Source organism: Mastigoproctus giganteus, chromosome 14 (assembly GCF_048544385.1).
Source record: "Mastigoproctus giganteus isolate SK-2022 chromosome 14, ASM4854438v1, whole genome shotgun sequence".
NCBI classification, from domain to species: domain Eukaryota; kingdom Metazoa; phylum Arthropoda; class Arachnida; order Uropygi; family Thelyphonidae; genus Mastigoproctus; species Mastigoproctus giganteus.
Genome location: NC_143588.1, coordinates 51,383,056 through 51,405,877, shown reverse-complemented (window position 1 = coordinate 51,405,877; position 22,822 = coordinate 51,383,056). Strand labels below are relative to the sequence as shown.

Below are 22,822 nucleotides of genomic sequence, written 5' to 3'. Positions count from 1 at the left end.
TTAGGCAGGCGAAGGCAGATTACGAGATATCTTTGGCAAGGGATGCAAAGAAAAACAGCAAAGAGTTCTTTACTTATGTAAACTCTAGAAGGAAGGGGATGAATCAGATTGGTCCACTTAATATCGATGGGTCAACTGTTGATGATCCTGCTCACATAGCTAACAAACTAAATGAATATTTTGCATCGACATTCACACATAAGGAGTTATTCAGCGAGAGGAATGCCAGAGGTGTATTCAACTGTGGCAGTAAGCTAGAGAATCTTGTAATCTCTGAGAGTAAAGTGGAGCAGAAATTGTTGAAGATAAACACAAGAAAGGCACCTGGGGTGGATGGGATCTATCCAGTTATATTAAAGTAGGCAGCAAAGGAAGTAAGCAAACCCTTAGCCATAATTATGAGAGCTTCCTTGGACTCAGGGGAGGTACCCATGGACTGGAGATGTGCAAATGTGACCCCAATTCACAAAGGAGGATCAAAGGCTGACACAAGTAATTATAGACCTATGAGTTTAACTTCTCTTCCCGGAAAATTAATGGAGGCACTGGTTAAAGAAGCACTGCAGGATCATCTAGACAAGACTTCAGTTATAGCTCGGACACAGCATGGTTTTGTTAAGGGGAAGTCTTGTCTGACCAATTTGATTGGATACTATGATGCAGTCACAAAAGAACTGGATGCAAGGAATAACTTTGATATTATATATTTGGATCTTAGAAAGGCTTTTGATATTGTTGCACATGGAAGACTGCTGCACAAATTGGAGCAGTGTGGCATTGGAGGCAAATTGCTGCTATGGATAAAGGGGTGGTTGAGGGGGAGAAGACAGAGTGGTAATCAATGGACACTGCTCATCGTGGACTAATGTTATTAGTGGAGTCCCTGAGGGTTCAGTATTGGGTCCATTATTGTTTTCTGTATTTATAAATGATATTGATGATGGTATATCAAGCTTAATGTCCAAGTTTGCAGACGATACGAAGGTTGGCAGGGTTGTCAAGGACACTGCTGACACTATGCTGCTGCAACAGGATCTGGAAAGGTTGAGCAGATGGGCTGAGAGGTGGCAAATGAAGTTTAACATTGACAAATGTAAAGTACTACATATAGGAAACAGCAACCCCAGAGCAACATATCAACTCTGTGGTACTACACTGACAGTGGTAGAGAATGAAAAGGACCTGGGGGTGGTTGTGCAGGCAAATATGAAGTTCTCTGACCAGTGCAGACGGGTTGCAAGAGTAGCTCATGGTGTATTGTCAATGATATATAGGAATTTTTCTACCAGGGATAAGGAGGTGATTATTCCCTTGTATAAGGCAATGGTCAGACTACACCTAGAGTACTGTATACAGGCCTGGAGGCCCCATTTCAAGAAGGATGTAGAGCTGCTTAAACGAGTGCAGAAAAGAGCAACAAGAGTAGTGAATGGAACAAAGGGATGCTCTTATGAAGAAAGGCTTAAAATTTGCAAATTACAGTGTCTGGAGACTAGGCACCAGCGAGGTGATCTGATAGAGGTGTATAAAGCCTTGAATGGTTTGAGCATGCTCAATGCTGATGGGATTCTCCCTCTTGCTCAGAATAATCACCTGAGACGGCATAAATTCAAATTGAGGAAAGACAAATGTAGGATAGACGTACGGAAATTTGCCTTTAGCCAGCTGGTGGTTGGTTGGTGGAACAGACTTCCATCCCTTGTAGTGGAAGTTGATAGCCTAAATAAGTTTAAGGCTCAGCTGGACAGGTGTTTCGAACGAACAGAGGGGTGAAGTGGAAGTGGTTATTTATTTTTTTTGGCTGATGCTGCATAAGCTTTCTTTCTTGCATCAAATGCCTCTGCTAATGCTAAGGACTTTTTGTTTTTTTTATGTCAGCTTGCAGCGGGAACCCACCAGGCAAAGGGGTGCGAGAGGCACACATTTACTTCATTCCTAAACTGCATTCTCACTCTACTTGCATTCTATTTTTTATTTTTTTTGCAAGTTTTTTATATATATATATTTTTTTTATTTATTTATATATTTTTTTTTGTATTTGATTTATTTTCTTTATTTTCACATACACTCTTTATTTTTTTCTCACACAGCAGTGGGGATGCAATGATGTGTAATGGTAATTTAAATACTAATTAAAACTAGGGTTAGTGAGTACTTAAATGTAGCATTTATGGTTTGTGTTCTTTTTCTCACACACTTAGACTTTTAGTATTAGTATTAGTAACGGCCGCATGGTGCAAGAAAGCCTATGGCTTATGCTGCACCAGCCAAAAAAAAAAAAAATAAATAAATAAATAAAAAATTTAAAAAAAAAATAAAAAAATATATAAATCCGAACAAAACAATGATAAAAACAAAAAAAAAATAAATAACTAAATAATAATAATTAATAAAATAAAAAATAAATAAAAAGGAAATTAACCCTATCATCCTATGCGCTTCCCTTACCCGAAAGTACTATCCAGATGACCTTTCATTCATTCATTCATTCTTCTAGCTCTCATTTTATTTATTCAACTCTTACTTTCTGCACTGCACTCTTAGCCATAAGTTTTTTTTTTTTTTTTTTGCAGGCCAATGGAGAATGCAGTGATAGTGTTTATGTGGTTAGTAAATGTTTGTTAGTGTATGTCAGGAGTGGCCAACTTAATTTGAGATGCGATCTACTTTTTTCCTTCAAAATGTCCCACGATCTACCATCTTAAAAATTTCATTGCACAAGGTGCACAAATCAAGGGATGACTGTATATTTAAAGTTCATCATGATCAACCGAAATTAATCGTTATTTAATCGAAATTAATGTTATTTTGAACTTTGTATTCTTTCAGCCAATTACATTTGCTCTTCCACTCATTCCCATTCGCTCCCTCTTTTCCTCATGCTAAGTCACTCTATCTTTCACCAAAACTGCCATTTATTCCCTTTTACCACAGTTCCTAGTTCACTCAGTGCCCAACCTATTCATTCTGTCTTTCATTCTCATTCATTCATTCTTCTTTCATTCTACATTGCATCCCCCTTGTTACCAGCTTACTGATATTTTTCAGCTAATTTGCTTCCCTGGCTGCCTGTACATCTCCCTTCCCCCTACATGGCTACTTATTTGGTTTCGGGTCCCCAGGTTCCTACACATGGCAGGGAAGTTTTGTCATGTCAGGTTTCTGTCAGGGCACAGAATACTGCTATCCTGACAGTTTTTAAGTCATCTCCTGGGCGTGGTGGGAAACTTGGGCAATTTTAACTGTTTGTTATTGTTTAATTGCTGGGGTACTGAATTGCCATTCATTGGATTGTTCTGCGTGTTTCGAATACTTTCTGTGTGAAAGATGTAAAGGCTTTATAATTTTCCTCTTCTATGATGAACAGGTGTTCTCCCCTGGGAAGGGGGCCAATCTGTGCTATTAGCTGTATTCTGGGGATGTCATATATTATACATTCATATAGAATGCGTGCCCAGTCTTCACTCTTGCCGCAGGTGCAGTTTGGGTCATCAGTCAGCCCTAAGGAGGTTAGTTTCACCTTTAGGGAGCCGTGACCTGTCAATATAAATGTTGTAAAAAGTCCATGGGCATACCACTTAGGTGGTTTTGGGCTAACCATTGACCCCCGTGGCCGAAACCGTTTATTAACCAGACCTCTGGTTTCCTGCTCCCATTTTGTTTGCCATAGCTCATAGAGCTTTGTGGCTATTATTTTTTTATTTTTCATCATTGAAGTTGTTGGTTGTATGCCCTTTTTAAATTGGTTGGTATTCCCTTTTTAAATCTATAATATAAGCCTCTTTTGGCTACTTCCAGGTAAAGCGGGAGAGCTCTGGCCAGCAACTGTACCGCAGGTGTGCTTACTGTGCGACATGCTCTGATAATAGTGAGTAGTATTGTCCTTTGTATCGATTCTAATTTATTCCTATTTCTTACTATGGCTGAGCGGATGAACCACGCACCGGCTCCATAAGTGATAACAGGTAGGAACATTGCACGGTATATGATTGCCAGGGTCTTTCTTTTGAGTCTCCAGTCTGCTCGACTGATCCTGGCAATCATACCTGTGCATAATTTCTCACTTTTTTCGCCAAGTAGATCAAATGGGGATAAAAGGTTAATTTTGAATCAAAAACCACTCCAAGATATTTTAGTTCCGTTACCATTTTTATAGTGGTTGTGTTAATTTTGATTTGTGGACGTCTTCTTATGTCCAAATTGCCTTTTAGAAGTATTTGTTTGGTTTTTTCAGGCGATATTTTGAGCATGTGCATTTGTGCCCACTCTTGCAGCTGCAAGAGGGCAGCATTTGATCTTTGCTCTACAACCACTTGTGTGTTACCTTTTACAAGGAAAAACGTCATCTGGAAAGGCCAGGTTCTCCCTGGGGCCCAGATCCAAGGCCAGAAATTTATCCAGAAGAAAGGGCCAAGGATTGAATCCTGCGGGCAACCTTTGTTCACAGGGCGTGTCAATTCCTGGAACCTTGTGTGTACTGAGACACTTCTGTCTGTAAGGTAGTTGTTTATTACCATCATTGAATTGAGGTTTTGTGGGGCATTTGCCAGGCGAAGTCTCCTAAGGACACTAGGCCACCAGAGTGAGTAAAATGCCCCAGCAAAGTCAATGGAGATTGCCAGCATATATTTCTCCTCTGTGTTTTTAACGGGTGTCAGTAGGTGGTGCATGGCATCCTCCGTAGAGTTGCCCTGCTTAAAACCATACTGATTGTTGGGGATGTAAACCTGCTTTTGTGTAATATTGGGCTAATCTGCTATATATTAGTCTTTCATATATTTTCCCTAGTACAGGGAGTAGGGCTATTGGTCTATATTATTTGGGATCAGTAGGGAGTTTTTCAGGGTTTTTGAGAATTAATCTTAACACTGCTTTTTTCCATATTTTTGGGAATATACCTTCTGTCATACAGTTATTATATAGTACTATTGATTTGTCTGGTGCTATTTCTGCTAATTTTTTAATAATCTCAACCTCTAAGAGATCGAAACCTGGACATTTATTGTTTTTGGTTTTAGATTGGGCTATTTCTAAGTCTTGTATAGTGAACAGAGTTTCAATATTGGCATTGTCATATTCAGTGTTTTCTTTTATAATGTCCCTGCTGGGTGTGGGGAAAGATCCCTGGTTTCAGTTTGATTAATATTGTCCAGGATGTTATTTACAGAGTCCGCCCAACACAGGGTTTGGGTTCCATCTGGTTTGACAATTGTTTCTAAGACATCTCCTCTTGGCAGCTTGTTGCTCACTATTCTGTAGACAACTCCCCAAGGATTGTTTCCAGTGGTTCCCACCAAATGCCTCCAGCATTCCTTTTCCTTGTCCCTTATGAGGGCTGTATACTGATTCCTGCGAGTTCTATATGAATCTTTCAGTGCATCCACCTCATTTTGTTGCCAAGGTGTTCTGGCTCTTTGAAAATTTCTCATTGCCTGGTGCACCCTTCTCCTGAGTATAGTCAGTTCAGGGCACCGCCTGGGGACTGCCTGCTTCCTCAGTTTTTTTCCGTGTGATAAACAGGTCTGCTGTTTTTGTTAAAATGTTTGTCATAGTCAGTGCTTGCTTGTCCGTGCTACAGTTTCTTGATCTAGACCACTCATTTTCCTGTTTTTGCAGCTGAGCTGCTGTATTTTCTGAAAAAATCTTCCAGTTTCCCTTTTTGAGGTTATACCTTTTGATATCCAAAAAGGAGTGTTGTGATGTTTGTAATTTCCTGTTTAGTTTGAAGGTGGTGGCTCTATGATTCGATGTGTCCAGACTGGCTGGACACACCAGTCTGTAATTTTATAAGCTATTGAATTGGTTGCAAGAGTAACATCAATGTCACTCTCCCCCATGGTACTGCTAAAAGTTGGCAGGTTATTTGGTTGGTTTAGCACTTGAAAGGGTGAGGTGGCTATATAGTCTGAAAGTATCTGTCCATTGTGTGTGTCTTTTCTGTCTTCGGTATGGCTGTGCCATAAGGCTGATCGGCAGTTGACATCAGCACACACTATGATATTTGCAGTAGGTAACAAGTATATGACTGCTTGTAGGTATTCAATAGCTGGATTTATATCTTCACCTGGTCTAGAATATAGCAAAATAATGTAAAACTGTCCTACAGCACTGGTGATATGGGCACACACTGCCACTGGAGAGCAAAGGTGACCCACCTTTGTGACTGTAAGGCCAGTATTTTTAACTACTATTGCTGTAGAAGAGACACCTTCTATTATTATATTCTATTATTTTATAACCCCTTGGGTATCCTTGAACCCTACCCATATGTGTGTAGGGCTCTTGGAGTACCAAGATATCTATATTATTTTCTTCCAATTTGAGTTTTATCTGATCTACAATGGCTCTTGCTCTTTGCGCATTCAATTGGACAAGATTTAGAGCCCTAGTCACATTTATATTTTCAATCTAGCCCATAGTTGGTCCTAGATTGTATACGTTTTACCATGTTTTTTTTTTTTATAACAGGGGCATTTATCATCCCTAATACTATGTGCATAGTCAGTCAGCTGTGCTGCTTTTACAGGTAGCACATTTTGGCAGTTTTTGTAATCATGGCCAGTGACTGCACAGTTGCCACAGATAGGGGAATTCTCTGGCAGTATGGCCATATTTATGACAGTTAAAGCACTGCTGTACAGGAAAGAATTCCCTGAATTTATGGCTGGTCCAGCCAGCATAGACTCTTTGCTGTCCTTGTAGGTTTTCTAAATTCTGGGTGACATTTCCACAATGACATTGAATTACCCATTTCTTTTGGTTTTTTTTCCCTCTTTTTAGAAGAAATTCTTTGGCAAACTTGTCCAGTTCCATTATATTGATAAAGTTTTTGCTGTAGAAATCCAGCATAAGATCTCTTTCCAGAGTTGTCTCAGAGATGTCAAATATAATAATGTTGGGGTTCCTGCTCCTTGGCTTTTCTGTTTGAAGTCCCAGTTTTACGCACCTCCGTAGCCAGGTGGGCATGAGTGGCAGTGCGTAGCACACGCTTCTGGATAAGATTTGGGTTCAAGCCTATGACCACCAAATACGGAGGATGCAGAAAGGTCAGGGAATGACCACTGCATATCCTCGGAGCAATATGACCTTAGTTGCTAATGCTCCTAAAAACCAAAATAACAACGACAACAACATCCCAGTTTTACCGGCTCCGAAAAAGCGATGTGTTTGCCTTTTTATTTACCTAATTGTTATTTTATATTGTAATATATACGTAGTCTTATAGTTATTGTTACGCTGGTTATTTTTATTTTTAATTTAGATAAAGAGTTTTTGTAGATTACTACTTAATATACGTAAAACCGTTATTTTGTTCGAATCTTGCAGCCATTGTTTTTGTATAGAGTAGTAGGGAATTCAAATTTTTAATTGTGGTAACTAGGCAGCTCTAACGTATAATATAACAGAGTAGGAGAGCTGCAAATTTAACTAACAAGTACAGGTCAATGTTGCAAAAAAGTTGTGAATTAGGGTTAAATTTGAAAGTGAATGCGATTCTGCCCAGATACGATAGGAGGGAATACATGATGAGAGCCTTGTCAATCAATTCGGCACTGGAGGGAATGTGCAAGGCTCAAGGGGTAGAATTTTTTTAAGCGTGGTCTGTGCTAGTTAACAGGAGAGACTGCTTCTATAGGGATGGGATACACTTAAATAGAAAGGGTGCAAAAATATTTGCTAGTGCTATCGAGCCAGTGCTAAGTGGGTCGGAAAACTGCTAACTTGGGGGGATTCACAGGCTAAAGTAGCCGCAGGCAGAGGTGAAGGTGCTTCTTGCACAACGTCTATTAGAATAAGTAGCGACCTGGAGCGAGTGTTGCTGGGGGTTTCAGGGACTGATGGCAGTCATCGTGAAACAGGTGGGTATATGGGATGTGTTGTTAGGGTAACTAATAATAAGGATAGGTACATGTATACTTGCATGTATACCACTGCTAGAAGTATAGTAAATGAATTTGAGTGTTGGTCAAGACATCAAAGGCAGATATTGTTGGGAAAGCAGAGACGTGGTGTCACACAGATATAAGGAATGCTGAACTGGAATTTTGGAGTACAATGTGTACAGAAAGGATTAGACAGGATAGGAAGGAAGGAGGTGTTATGCTGTTAATTAAGAAAAACATGAAATAAAAAGAAGTCATCCAGTTGATGAACAGTTCACTGTTGAGTCAGTTTGGTGTGACATAAGCACTGCGAAAGCAAAAATAAGAGTAGGAGTGTGTTATAGGCCTAATGAATCGAATGAGTACAATGAACAATTGTACAGTGAAATAGAGTTGGCTATAAATCAGAATGTCTTATAATGGGGGATTTTAACTTCCCAGATATTGACTGGAACTTGTGGGTTGGTCACTCACTCACACACTAGTAAGACTTTGGTGGATTTATTATATGATTGTTTTCTGCAGCGACATGTTCGAGAGGCAACCAGAGAGGGTCTTACTCTTGATCTGGTTATCAGCAGTGATCATTCTGGTATTAAGAATTTGCAGATAAAGGAAATACTAAGTGGCAGTGATCACAGTGTACTGATGTGGGATTTACTTAAAGATATCATTACCATCAATGGTAAAGGAAAGGGTTTTTGCTTCCGTAAAGGTGAGTACAGTGGTCTCAGACAGTTTTTAAATTCTGTACGGTGGGATCAACTGATAATGTTACCAACAGTAAATTCTAAGTGGGAAGCATTCAAGGAATTAATTGTGAACGCTACTAAAACTTTCATACCTATTAAGAAATGTTGTTCAAGGTTTAGGCCTAAATGAGTATCAAATGAACTAATGAGACTCGTGACAGAGAAGAAAAATGAATGGGATGCATATAAATTATCAAGCGACTCAGAAGCCTATGGCAGTTATAAGCTAGTCTGTAATCAGGTCAAAAAGGAGGTTAGGCAGGCGAAAGCAGATTACGAGAAATCTTTGTCAAAAGATGCTAAGAATAACTGCAAGGATTTCTTTACTTATGTAACTCTAAAAGGAAGTGGATGAATCTGATTGGTCCTCTTGATATCGATGGTTCGACTGTTGATGATCTTGCTCAGATAGCAAACAAACTGAATGAGTATATTGCATCTTCATTCACACACGAGGAGCTATTAAGGTTTTAAAATGGCAAAAGGTTATCAAATTGTAGCAGCTTAATGATTTTGTAATAACTGAGAGCAAAGTGGAGGAGAAATAGTTAAAGTTAAACATAAGAAAGGCACCAGGGGTGGATGGGATCTATCCAGTTATGTTAAAGGAGGCGGCAAAGCAACTAAGCAAACCCTTAGCCATAATTATAAAAGCATCCTGAGACTCGGGGGAAGTTCCCACGGACAGGAGATGTGCAAATGTATCCCCAATTCACAAAGGGGGATCAAAGGGTGACACAAGTAATTACAGACCAGTTAGTTTAACTTCTGTTCCGGATAAAATAATGGAGTCACTGGTTAAAGAGGCATTGCAGGATCATCTAGACAAGACTGCAGCAATAATTCAGACACAGCATGGGTTTGTTAAGGGAAAGTCTTGTCTGACAAATTTGATAGGATATTATGATGTGGTTACAAAGGAACTGGATGCAAAAAATAATTTTGATATCATATATTTGGATTTCAGGAAAGCTTTTGACACTGTTGCGTATTGAAGATTATTTGAAAATTAAATGCACTAGGCATAATCCTTATGGGTTTTGATAATTAACTATATAATATCGGTGTAAATACACCATAGTTAACCCATATATTTGAGCTACGATTGTAGCGTAGAAGGCATCGTTTAAATTGTATCTCATAATGTGGTTGCCTTCACAACAAGATAGCTACTATTGAATTACTTCAAATAAATAACGCTTCTCTAGTAGAAAAGACTACTGTTATTTATTTTCAGCGTACCACCACCCAGACGATCGTTTCGAAGCTTTTTGGCTTCGTCATCAGTGGGTGGGTAGGTAATACAATATGCCATCTCAGTTGCGAAGTTATATCCACATTATGAGAGATGCCAGAAGGGTGTGGTGGTAATGTATTTGAAAATTAAATGCACTAGGCATAATCCTTATGGGTTTTGATAATTAACTATATAATATCGGTGTAAATACACCATAGTTAACCCATATATTTGAGCTACGATTGTAGCGTAGAAGGCATCGTTTAAATTGTATCTCATAATGTGGTTGCCTTCACAACAAGATAGCTACTATTGAATTACTTCAAATAAATAACGCTTCTCTAGTAGAGAAGACTACTGTTATTTATTTTCAGCGTACCACCACCCAGACGATCGTTTCGAAGCTTTTTGGCTTCGTCATCAGTGGGCGGGTAGGTAATACAATATGCCATCTCAGTTGCGAAGTTATATCCACATTATGAGAGATGCCAGAAGGGTGTGGTGGTAATGTATTTGAAAATTAAATGCACTAGGCATAATCCTTATGGGTTTTGATAATTAACTATATAATATCGGTGTAAATACACCATAGTTAACCCATATATTTGAGCTACGATTGTAGCGTAGAAGGCATCGTTTAAATTGTATCTCATAATGTGGTTGCCTTCACAACAAGATAGCTACTATTGAATTACTTCAAATAAATAACGCTTCTCTAGTAGAGAAGACTACTGTTATTTATTTTCAGCGTACCACCACCCAGACGATCGTTTCGAAGCTTTTTGGCTTCGTCATCAGTGGGCGGGTAGGTAATACAATATGCCATCTCAGTTGCGAAGTTATATCCACATTATGAGAGATGCCAGAAGGGTGTGGTGGTAATGTATTTGAAAATTAAATGCCTACCTTGTATTACCTTAAATGCCTTGTATTACCTACCCGCCCACTGATGACGAAGCCAAAAAGCTTCGAAACGATCGTCTGGGTGGTGGTACGCTGAAAATAAATAACAGTAGTCTTCTCTACTAGAGAAGCGTTATTTATTTGAAGTAATTCAATAGTAGCTATCTTGTTGTGAAGGCAACCACATTATGAGATACAATTTAAACGATGCCTTCTACGCTACAATCGTAGCTCAAATATATGGGTTAACTATGGTGTATTTACACCGATATTATATAGTTAATTATCAAAACCCATAAGGATTATGCCTAGTGCATTTAATTTTCAAATACATTACCACCACACCCTTCTGGCATCTCTCATAATGTGGATATAACTTCGCAACTGAGATGGCATATTGTATTACCTACCCGCCCACTGATGACGAAGCCAAAAAGCTTCGAAACGATCGTCTGGGTGGTGGTACGCTGAAAATAAATAACAGTAGTCTTCTCTACTAGAGAAGCGTTATTTATTTGAAGTAATTCAATAGTAGCTATCTTGTTGTGAAGGCAACCACATTATGAGATACAATTTAAACGATGCCTTCTACGCTACAATCGTAGCTCAAATATATGGGTTAACTATGGTGTATTTACACCGATATTATATAGTTAATTATCAAAACCCATAAGGATTATGCCTAGTGCATTTAATTTTCAAATACATTACCACCACACCCTTCTGGCATCTCTCATAATGTGGATATAACTTCGCAACTGAGATGGCATATTGTATTACCTACCCGCCCACTGATGACGAAGCCAAAAAGCTTCGAAACGATCGTCTGGGTGGTGGTACGCTGAAAATAAATAACAGTAGTCTTCTCTTCTAGAGAAGCGTTATTTATTTGAAGTAATTCAATAGTAGCTATCTTGTTGTGAAGGCAACCACATTATGAGATACAATTTAAACGATGCCTTCTACGCTACAATCGTAGCTCAAATATATGGGTTAACTATGGTGTATTTACACCGATATTATATAGTTAATTATCAAAACCCATAAGGATTATGCCTAGTGCATTTAATTTTCAAATACATTACCACCACACCCTTCTGGCATCTCTCATAATGTGGATATAACTTCGCAACTGAGATGGCATATTGTATTACCTACCCACCCACTGATGACGAAGCCAAAAAGCTTCGAAACGATCGTCTGGGTGGTGGTACGCTGAAAATAAATAACAGTAGTCTTCTCTACTAGAGAAGCGTTATTTATTTGAAGTAATTCAATAGTAGCTATCTTGTTGTGAAGGCAACCACATTATGAGATACAATTTAAACGATGCCTTCTACGCTACAATCGTAGCTCAAATATATGGGTTAACTATGGTGTATTTACACCGATATTATATAGTTAATTATCAAAACCCATAAGGATTATGCCTAGTGCATTTAATTTTCAAATACATTACCACCACACCCTTCTGGCATCTCTCATAATGTGGATATAACTTCGCAACTGAGATGGCATATTGTATTACCTACCTGCCCACTGATGACGAAGCCAAAAAGCTTCGAAACGATCGTCTGGGTGGTGGTACGCTGAAAATAAATAACAGTAGTCTTCTCTACTAGAGAAGCGTTATTTATTTGAAGTAATTCAATAGTAGCTATCTTGTTGTGAAGGCAACCACATTATGAGATACAATTTAAACGATGCCTTCTACGCTACAATCGTAGCTCAAATATATGGGTTAACTATGGTGTATTTACACCGATATTATATAGTTAATTATCAAAACCCATAAGGATTATGCCTAGTGCATTTAATTTTCAAATACATTACCACCACACCCTTCTGGCATCTCTCATAATGTGGATATAACTTCGCAACTGAGATGGCATATTGTATTACCTACCCGCCCACTGATGACGAAGCCAAAAAGCTTCGAAACGATCGTCTGGGTGGTGGTACGCTGAAAATAAATAACAGTAGTCTTCTCTACTAGAGAAGCGTTATTTATTTGAAGTAATTCAATAGTAGCTATCTTGTTGTGAAGGCAACCACATTATGAGATACAATTTAAACGATGCCTTCTACGCTACAATCGTAGCTCAAATATATGGGTTAACTATGGTGTATTTACACCGATATTATATAGTTAATTATCAAAACCCATAAGGATTATGCCTAGTGCATTTAATTTTCAAATACATTACCACCACACCCTTCTGGCATCTCTCATAATGTGGATATAACTTCGCAACTGAGATGGCATATTGTATTACCTACCCGCCCACTGATGACGAAGCCAAAAAGCTTCGAAACGATCGTCTGGGTGGTGGTACGCTGAAAATAAATAACAGTAGTCTTCTCTACTAGAGAAGCGTTATTTATTTGAAGTAATTCAATAGTAGCTATCTTGTTGTGAAGGCAACCACATTATGAGATACAATTTAAACGATGCCTTCTACGCTACAATCGTAGCTCAAATATATGGGTTAACTATGGTGTATTTACACCGATATTATATAGTTAATTGAAGAATATTGTACAGATTGGAGCAGAATGGTATTAAGGGTAAGTTGCTACAATGGATAAAAGGATGGTTGAGTGGGAGAAAACAGAGGGTGGTAATTAATGGGTGCTGCTCTTCGTCGACTAATGTTATTAGTGGAGTCCCACAGGGTTCGGTGTTCATTCCACTGTTGTTTTGTATATTTATCAGTGATATTGATGAAGGTATATCAGGCTTAATGCCGAAGTTTGCAGATGATACAAAGGTTGGCAGGGTTGTTAATGACAGTAATGGCAGTGTGCTACTGCAACAGGATCTAGATAATTTGGGAAGATGGGCTAAGAAGTGGCTACTGAAATTTACCCTTTACAAATGCAAAGTACTGCATATGAGTAGAAGTAACCCAAGAGAAACGTACCAACTGTGCGGTACTACACTTAAGATGGTAGAAAATGAAAAAGACCTGGGAGTAATTGTGCAGTCAGATATGAAGTTTTCTGAGCAGTGGAGACAGGCTGTGCCAGTGCATGGGAAAGGAGGTGATTGTCCCTCTGTATAAGGCAGTGGTCAGGCCACGCCTTGAGTACTGCATACAGGTGTCATTTTAGGAAGGATGTAGATTTACTTGAGCGTGTACAGAGAAGGGCAACAAGATTGGTGAGGGGAATGAAGGATCCTCTTACCAAGAGAGGCTTAAGTTCTGCAAATTGCAGTGGCTGGAGACTAGGCACATGCGCGGTTATCTGATTGTGGTGTATAAGACCGTGAATGGATTGAGCACTCTGAATTCTGATGGGATCCTTCCACTTGTTCAGATTACGAACCTAAAGGGGCATAAATTCAAATTAAGAAAAGAGATGTAGAATAGATGTGCGGAAATTTGCCTTTAGCCAGCGGGTGGTTAATTGCCGGAACAAACTTCCATCTGTGATTGTGGAAGTTGATAGCCAAAATAAATTCAAGGCGTAACTGGAAAAACTTTTAGAGGGAATGGATGTGTGAAATTGGTGTTTTTTTTTTTTTTTTTTTTTTCCGATCGTACATATGCTCATACGCTTGCTTTCTTGGATCACGTCTCCATTACAAGTGGTGTAGCCAGATTAGGGCCAGTAGGTCCTAACCTGACTATGCTGTACATGGCTACATTGTACCCCCCTGACACTGATATCTGGTATAGTGGCGCTATTTTAGAAAGCAAAATGCTCCTTTTTTGTGATTGCAATTGGCAGCTTTTTTTGTGAATGTACCTGCTGACAAAAAATCCTAGTTACCCCATTACTATTACTATATTGGCAACAATAAGAATGAAATATATAATATCATTAATAATGGATTAAGATCTACATTTCCCAACATTGAAATAATATTAAAAATATTTTTAGCAATGCCAGTTAGTAACACAAGTGGGAAACGGTCATTTTCAATAAAATTAGTAATTACACTAATTTGTCGTAGTTATTTGTGTATTATACTATTAATGTTGTCGGTTCTGACGATGTTGGTGACCCGGGTTCGATTCCAGTGTGGGCCCAAATTTATCGTGTTCACCCAGCATAGTAATGTGAAATGAGGTGCTACTTGTGAGAGGGTAGTGGATGCTTGTCACGAAACACGACAATGGAAATCAATTCGCTGACCACGTGATGAACCACCAAAGCAGTGTTGCTGGTTATCATACCCTCGTGGGCTGTTGAGACACAGAGTTTAATTCAGTACTCTTCTTTATATTTTGCAGTGTTACGTTTGTGTTTAAACAGATAGGTAAAAATAATTTTTTTTTGCCTCTGGTATCTCTAAAAGGGCCCCCACAAAAGCTTAGTGCTTCAGGGTCCCGAGAAGTGCAAGTACAGCCCTGCTGCTATCTGTTACCTGTGCTCACAATTAATAGTATACACAGTTAAATGATCATATAAATAGTTTTAAAAATCAAGGAAAAGAAAATTGTGCCTGTTAATCTCTTCATTATATGATTTGGGTTTATGAAAGCCGAAACTGAAGAAATTCTTTGGAATTCAAATCCAGAACATGATTAAATTGTACGAAGTGTTATAAATAGGTAAAGGATTGTTTTTCCATAAGAAAAAATGATCTATGAGCATTTTTACAAACTCTTTATCTAATTGATACTAATCTCATTCTGATGTTGGACAATTAAGTCAAAATGTAAAGAAAGCAATATTTAAAAGCATGTATACACACAGTACAAGGTTTTTAGTTTTAAAAAACTTAAGAATTCCATGAAAGAAACTTCTTAGAGATAAAAGCTCATCCAGTTTTGGGAAACTCTCTAGAAATTACCAAAGCTGAAGGAGTCATTAGCATTACTAGTGGCATTATGCAAGAAAGCCAGATTATTATTTTTTTTTATTATTTTTTTTTTTATGAGAACCCCAAACACGAAAGGTATCAAAACCTATAGTACTTAGTACCGTGCATGGGTTGAAGGAGAAGTATGGGAGGGAGGGGGATGCCGGAAATTTTGCTCTAGAGACTAAACATGGGTTTCACCACTTCAAGCCTCCAATAAGCAAAGTGGTGGTATTTCACCGGTTGATGAAAGTCATCTACCACCTAACAAAAGAAGAAATTGCCCAGTCTGTTACTGATAATTTCACCAAAGAGGAGGAAAATGAAGATGAACCCGAATGAATTCCAGTTATAAAACTGGCAAACTTGTGATGCTATAGCCATCCCGAGGAAAGAGAGTTTGAAGAAACTGTTGCAAGTGATCATGAATATAGACTGTTATACAATATTGAAAAATCTATAAATAGACTTTGTAGTGATGATTTAAAGAAATCTAAAATAAACCCCGGGGGCTCACATCTGGTGAGTATGGGCTTGGCAAACCCAGGGTCCTGAGCTGGATATCATCATTCTTCTCTTTCTTGGTGATACCCCTCTCTCTCTCTCTCTCTCTCTCACACACACACACACACACACACACACACACACACACACACACACACACACACACACACACACATGGGGGTAACTGGGGAATTTTTTTTTTTTTTGGCTGGTGCAGCATAAGCCTCAGGCTTCCTTGTACCATATTGCTAATAATAATAATAATAATAATAATAATAATAATAAATGGACTTTGTAGTGATGATTTAAAGAAATCTAAAATAAATGACTATTTAAAATTATAATCATATTACAAAGTGTTATGTTTAATTAATATGTATATTCTTGTGGTCTTGGCTATCTCGAGCATAAACAGAAATGTATTTACTTATTTATTAAAACCAGTTGTTTTAATTAAATTAAAAAAAAAGCTTTAATTAAAAAAGATTTTAATATTTTGCAAAGTAATAATCTTGAGCAGTTATACACTTATGAGATTGCTCATAGCTGTTGGAAACATTTTTTTTAATGCACTTTAACTGAAATTGCCACCAATTCTTATTATTTTATTTATTATTATTATTTTTTTTTTTACATTTGTTTTAATGTCAGTTTTTATGTTTTAGTGTCTACACTGGCAACCTGTCATCCTTTCAGGGTGAACAAGTAGTCCAGGGGAGATAAATCACAGGAATAAGGTGGATGGTTTAGCTCCACAGTCTCGTAATTTATCATAAACACTTGATAATTAATGCAGAATGCAGACTATCACCGTCATGCAAAAGAACCCACCACCATCCTTCTTTCTCAAAATTTGGGGATTTGCATCTTTTGCATTTGGTGATGCAAATCACCAATTTTTTTGGTGATTTGCATCACCAAAAAAATTATGTACCAGGTACATAATGAGTTGGTGCCTTGCTACTCTGAGACTGATAATGTCACAGTGGCAGCCGTTAAAAATGTCTTTACTGCAGGAACTCATGAAACTGGTACATTAAAATAAAACATTATGAAACTGGTATAGTAAAATAAATAAAAAAGTATTGCTTCATTATTTTTATTGAAAAAATAATTTCAGTACAATGGAATAATTCGTATAAAAAATATGGTAATAACGCTAAAATTATTGGTTTATGGTAACTGTAATAAGATATATAATTTTGACACTCAAATTATTTTAATTCCTGAGTGAATACTCCATCAATTGTCGTTCCATTCCGTGTTGTATTTACTGAAGTATTTGACTTAATATCTAAATTGAAGACATCTTTCATAAATTTACAAAAACTTCTTTCCAGCTTCAGAATTTAATTCTAGATTGAAATCACCAGCAAGAACTATAGGTATATGATCCAGTGGCTCTTCCAATAATTTTGCGCCTTTGATAGAATACAGCATCAAATTCTTGTTTATGAATTTTTGAATTACATCTAATGGCATCCCTGAAGTGATGTATATGGCAACGATGAAAAGAGATTCACTATTGAATTTGCGCAAACATCCACAAATGTCTCCAATTTCATCTGATACCGCCGTCACATTGCTGTATTATGTATTATGTTGTGCAACGATATGTGGTGTACTGATGATAGTTGAATGTGTACAGAAAGGATAGGAAGGGAGGAGGTTTTATGCTGTTAATTAGGAAAAACATGAAATCAAAGGAAGTGCATCCAGTTGACCTAGATGGACAATGATTTGTTGAGTCAGTGTGGTAAGACATAAGCACAAGGAAAGCAAAAATAAGAGTAGGAGTATGTTATAGGCCTAATGACTCAAATGAGTACAACGAACAATTGTACAGAGAAATAGAGTGGGCTAGTAAATCAGAATGTCATATAATGGGGGATTTTAACTTCCCAGATATTGACTGGAACTTGTGGGTTGGTCACTCACACACTAGCAAGAATTTTGTGGATTTATTGGATGATTTTTTTCTGCAGCAGCATGTTTAAGAAGCAACCAGAGAGGATAATACTCTTGATCTGGTTATCAGCAGTGATCATTCATGTATTAAGAATTTTCAGATAAAGGAACCACTAGGTGGCAGTGATCACAGTGTACTCATCTGGAATTTACTTAAAGATATAATTACCATCAGGGGTAAAGGAAAGGGTTTTTGCTTCCACAAAGGTGACTCCAGTGGGACCAACTGATGATGTTACCAACAGCAAATTGTAAGTGGGAAGTATACAAGGAATTAATCGTGGAAGCTACTAGATGTTTCATACCTATGAAGAAATATTGTTCAACGTTTAGGCCTAAATGGTTGTCAAATGAACTAATGAGACTCGTGGTAGAGAAGAAAAATGCGTGGGATGCATATAAATTATTATCATGTGACATAGAACCTTATGGCAGGTATAAGCTAGTCTGTAATCAGGTCACAAAGGAGATTAGGCAAGTGAAGGCAGATTACAAGAAATCTTTGGCAAAAAATGCTAAGAAAAACAGTGATGATTTCTTTACTTATATAAACTCTGAAAGAAAGGAGGTGATTCAGATTGGTCCACTTGATATCAGTGGTTCAACTTTTAATGATCCTGCTCAGATAGCAAACAAACTGAATAAGTATTTTGCATCTACATTCACACAGGGAAGTTATTAAGGAATGAAAATGCCAAAAGGATATCAAATTGTAGCATGGTGCTTAATGATTTTGTAATAACTGAGAGCAAAGTGGAGGATAAATTGTTGAAGTTAAACATAAGAAAGGCACCTGGGGTGGATGGAATCTATCCAGTTATATTAAAGGAGGCAGCAAAGGAACTGAGCAAACCCTTAGGCATAATTATGAGAGCATCCTTGGACTCAGAGGAGAGGGCCCCCACGGACGGGAGATGTGCCAATGTATCCCCAATTCACAAAGTTCGGTTGAAAGATCACACGAGTAATTACAGACCAGTTAGTTTAACTTCCGGTTCCGGGTAAAATAATGGAGTCACTGGTTAAAGATGTACTGCAGGATCATCTAGACAAAACTGGAGCAATAATTCAGACACCGCATGGGTTTGTTAAGGGAAAGTCTTGTCTGACAAATTTGATTGGATACTATGATGTGGTTACAAAGGAACTTGATGCAAAAAATAATTTTGATATCATATACTTGGATTTCTGGAAAGCTTTTGATAGTGTTACGCATGGAAGACTACTGTACAAATTATAGCAGAATTGTAATAAGGGTAAGTTGGTACAATGTATAAAAGAATGATTCAGTGGGAGAAGACAGAGGGTGGTAATCAATGGGCACTGGCTGCTCTTCGTTGACTGACGTAATTAGTGGAGTTCCACAGGGTTCGGTGTTGTGCCCACTGTTATTTTGTATATTTATCAATGATATTGATAAAGGTATATCAGGCTTAGTGTCAAAGTTTGCAGAGGATAGAAAGGTTGGCAGGGTTGTTAATGGCAGTGTGCTACTGCAACAGGACCTAGAAAATTTGGGCAGACGGGCTGAGAAGTGGCAACTGAAGTTTAACATTGACAAATGCAAAGTACTGCATATGGGTAGAAGTAACCCCAGAGGAACGTGCCAACTGTGTGGTACTACACTTAGGATGGTAGAAAATGAAAAAGACCTGAGAGTAAATGTGCAGTCAGATATGAAGTTTTCTGAGCAATTCAGACAGATTGGAGGAACAGGGAAAAGGATGTGATTATCCCTTTGTATAAGGCAATGGTTGGGCTATGCCTTGAAGACTACGTAGAGGTCTGGATGCCTCATTTTAGGAAGGATGTAGATTTGCTTGAACGTGTACAGAGAAGGGCAACAAGATCGGTGAGGGGAATGAAGGGGGTCCTCTTACCAAGAGAGGCTTGAGTTCTGCAAATTGCAGCGGCTGGTGACTAGGTACCACCTTAGTGAAATTTCCTCAATTTCAATTTATGTGTCCCCTCATAAATTGAGGAATTGAATGGTTTGAGAAAGCTCAATGCTGATGGGATTCTTTGTATTGCCCAGATTAATCACCTAAGGGGGAATGAATTCAAATGGAGTAAAGACAGTTGTAGAATAGATGGGAGGAAATTTGTCTTTAACCAGCAGGTGATTGATTGCTGTAACAACCTTTCATCTATCGTTATAGAAGTTGACAGCTTAAATAAATTCAAGGAAGAACTAGACAAACGTTTGGAGTGAATGGATGGGTGAAATTGGAAGGGTTTTCTTTTAGCATTTTTACTGGCATTATTTGGAAAAAACATTACGTTACCTAGAAATCACTGATATTTTTCTCCCTTAGCACCTTTCTTCTATCGCCAAAGGCAATAAACTTAATTTGTAGTATGATTTTATTTTGTGGCATCATCATTATTTCCTCTCCCCCTCCACTAAAAGTCTCATGATACGAGTTTGATTGTCACTGCTTTAGAGCAGTTTAAAACATGTCTTGATGCACTGGTTCTGGGGAATATCCTTGGGAAATGATTTACAATAAATTTAAAACAAAAACCAAGAATCCACAAATTAAGGAGGACCTTAAGCTTTTTAAGACCACTAGGGGTTTTTTGGAAAGATTATAGCTATTGTTTGTCTAAAAAGGTTACCAAAACTATATTTTTCTAGTTAAAACAAAGAATTTTTGAGAGAGAGAGAGAGAGAGAGAATCACTTTTTTGCTTAGCTTCTAGTTCTTCCTCTGTTGGGGTAAACCTGTTTGAGTGGCTGGATTGGCTTTATCCTTTTCAAAAGTTGTAATTGAGAAGGAACATGGCCAGTACATAAAAACCACTGCTCTCTTTTTAATTTACAAAAATTCATTATCTGTTTACAGTTAAAATGTGCTTCACACATATGTGGCTCCCAGTTATATTGATCAGAGAATATTTTCACTATGAATTTAAGTTTTTTTGTTCTTATGATAGGCTCATGTTTCATCATGTCAGGGATGTTGTAACCTAAGGATGCTTTATTATTTTACTGCTTTCATGAATTTTTTTTTTTTTTTTTCATTTATTTTTACTGTTCTTATGATAGATTTGCATTGGTTTTGTTACTTTATACTTGCTAATAATACTGTGATTATTATTGTGTTTACAGAATTACAAAAAGGATGGTGGAGGATAACAGATTCTGGTCAACTGAAAACACTACTTAGTTCACTGCATCATAGAGGTATTAGGGAGAAAATGTTACAGAAACAAATACAGAAACAGTTTGGTTATGCATGTTCTGTGTGCACCCAGGGACAACAAGAAAGTATGTCTAAAATCTTCATAAGTTTTTCCAAATTAATAGTAAGGGTTCTTCATAATAATTTAGTAAATTATATTATTAAATTACAAAATTTAATAATTTAGTAATTTAATAATGTATATATAATAATAATAATGGAATATGCATATTATTCTCATTCCCAAAGGGTAATCATCCATTTATCAACATTGAATTTTTTTAGCGTGGTCTGTGCTTGTTAATGGGAGAGACTGCTTCTACAGGGATGGGATACACTTAAATAGAAAGAGTGCAAGAATATTTGCTGATGCTATCGAAGCAGTGTTAGGTGGGTCGGAAAACTGCTAGCTTGGGGAGATTCACAGACTAAAAGGTTAAAAGTAGCCGCAGGCAGAGGTGAAGGTGATTCTTGCACAACTTCTATTAGAATAAGTAGCGACCTGGAGCGAGGGGTGCTGGGGTTTCAGGGAATGATGGCAGTCATCGTGAAACAGGTGGGTATATGGGATATGTCAGGGGAAATAGGTTATTTGGGGTTGTTTTTTTTTTTTTTTTTCTAAGGAGCATTAGCAACTAAGGCCATATTGCTCCGGGGATATGCGGTGGTCATTCCCTGACCTTTCCGCATCCTCCATATTTGGTGATCACAGGCTCGAACCCCGGTCTAATGAAGAAGCGTGTGCTACGCAGTGCTGCTCCTGCCCACCTGGCTACTAGAAATAGGTGCATGTATACCAAGGCTAGAAGTATAGTAAATAAATTTGATGAATTTGAAGTGTTGGTCAAGACATCAAAGGCGGATATTGTTGGGATATCAGAGATGTGGTGTCACACTGATAGTAGGAATGCAGAATTGGAATTTGGGGAGGACAATGTGTACAGAAAGGATAGACAGGATAGGATGGGAGGAGGTGTCATGCTGTTAATAAAGAAAAACATAAAATCAAAAGAAGTGCATCCAGTTGATATAGATGAACAATGCAACATTGATTCAGTTTGGTGTGACATAAGCACTGTGACAATTGTACAATTGTTTGGTGTGACAATTGTACAGAGAAATAGTGGGCTAGTAAATCAGAATGTCTTATAATGGTGGATTTTAACTCCCAGATTTTGACTGGAACTTGTGGATTGGTCACTCACACACTAGTAAGACTTTTGTGGATTTATTGGATGATTGTTTTCTGGAGCAGCATGTTCGAAAGGCGACCAGAGAGGGTAATACTCTTGATCTGGTTATCAGCAGTGATAATTCGTGTATTAAGAATTTGCAGATAAGGGAACCACTAAATGGCAGTGATCACAATGTACTGATGTGGGATTTACTTAAATATATAATTACCATTGGGGTAAAGTAAAGGGTTTTTGCTTCCGTAAAGGTGAGTGCAGTGGTCTCAGACAGTTTTTAAATTCTGTACAGTGGGAAGCATTCAAGGAATTAATCGTGGAAGCTACTAAAGTTTCATACCTATTAAGAAATATTGTTCAAGGTTTAGGCCTAAATGGTTATCAAATG

At 37.8% G+C, this 22,822-nt stretch overlaps 1 protein-coding gene across 1 annotated transcript in view; it reads left to right on the top strand.

Moving 5' to 3' along the window:
- The window catches only part of tou (bromodomain adjacent to zinc finger domain 2B toutatis), a 914,913-nt gene that overhangs the window by 726,100 nt on the left and 165,991 nt on the right, over positions 1-22,822 (top strand). Inside the window, 1 exon segment of the mRNA XM_090388865.1 lies at positions 21,172-21,330. Within this exon segment, the coding sequence (XP_090244991.1) occupies positions 21,172-21,330 (159 nt within the window).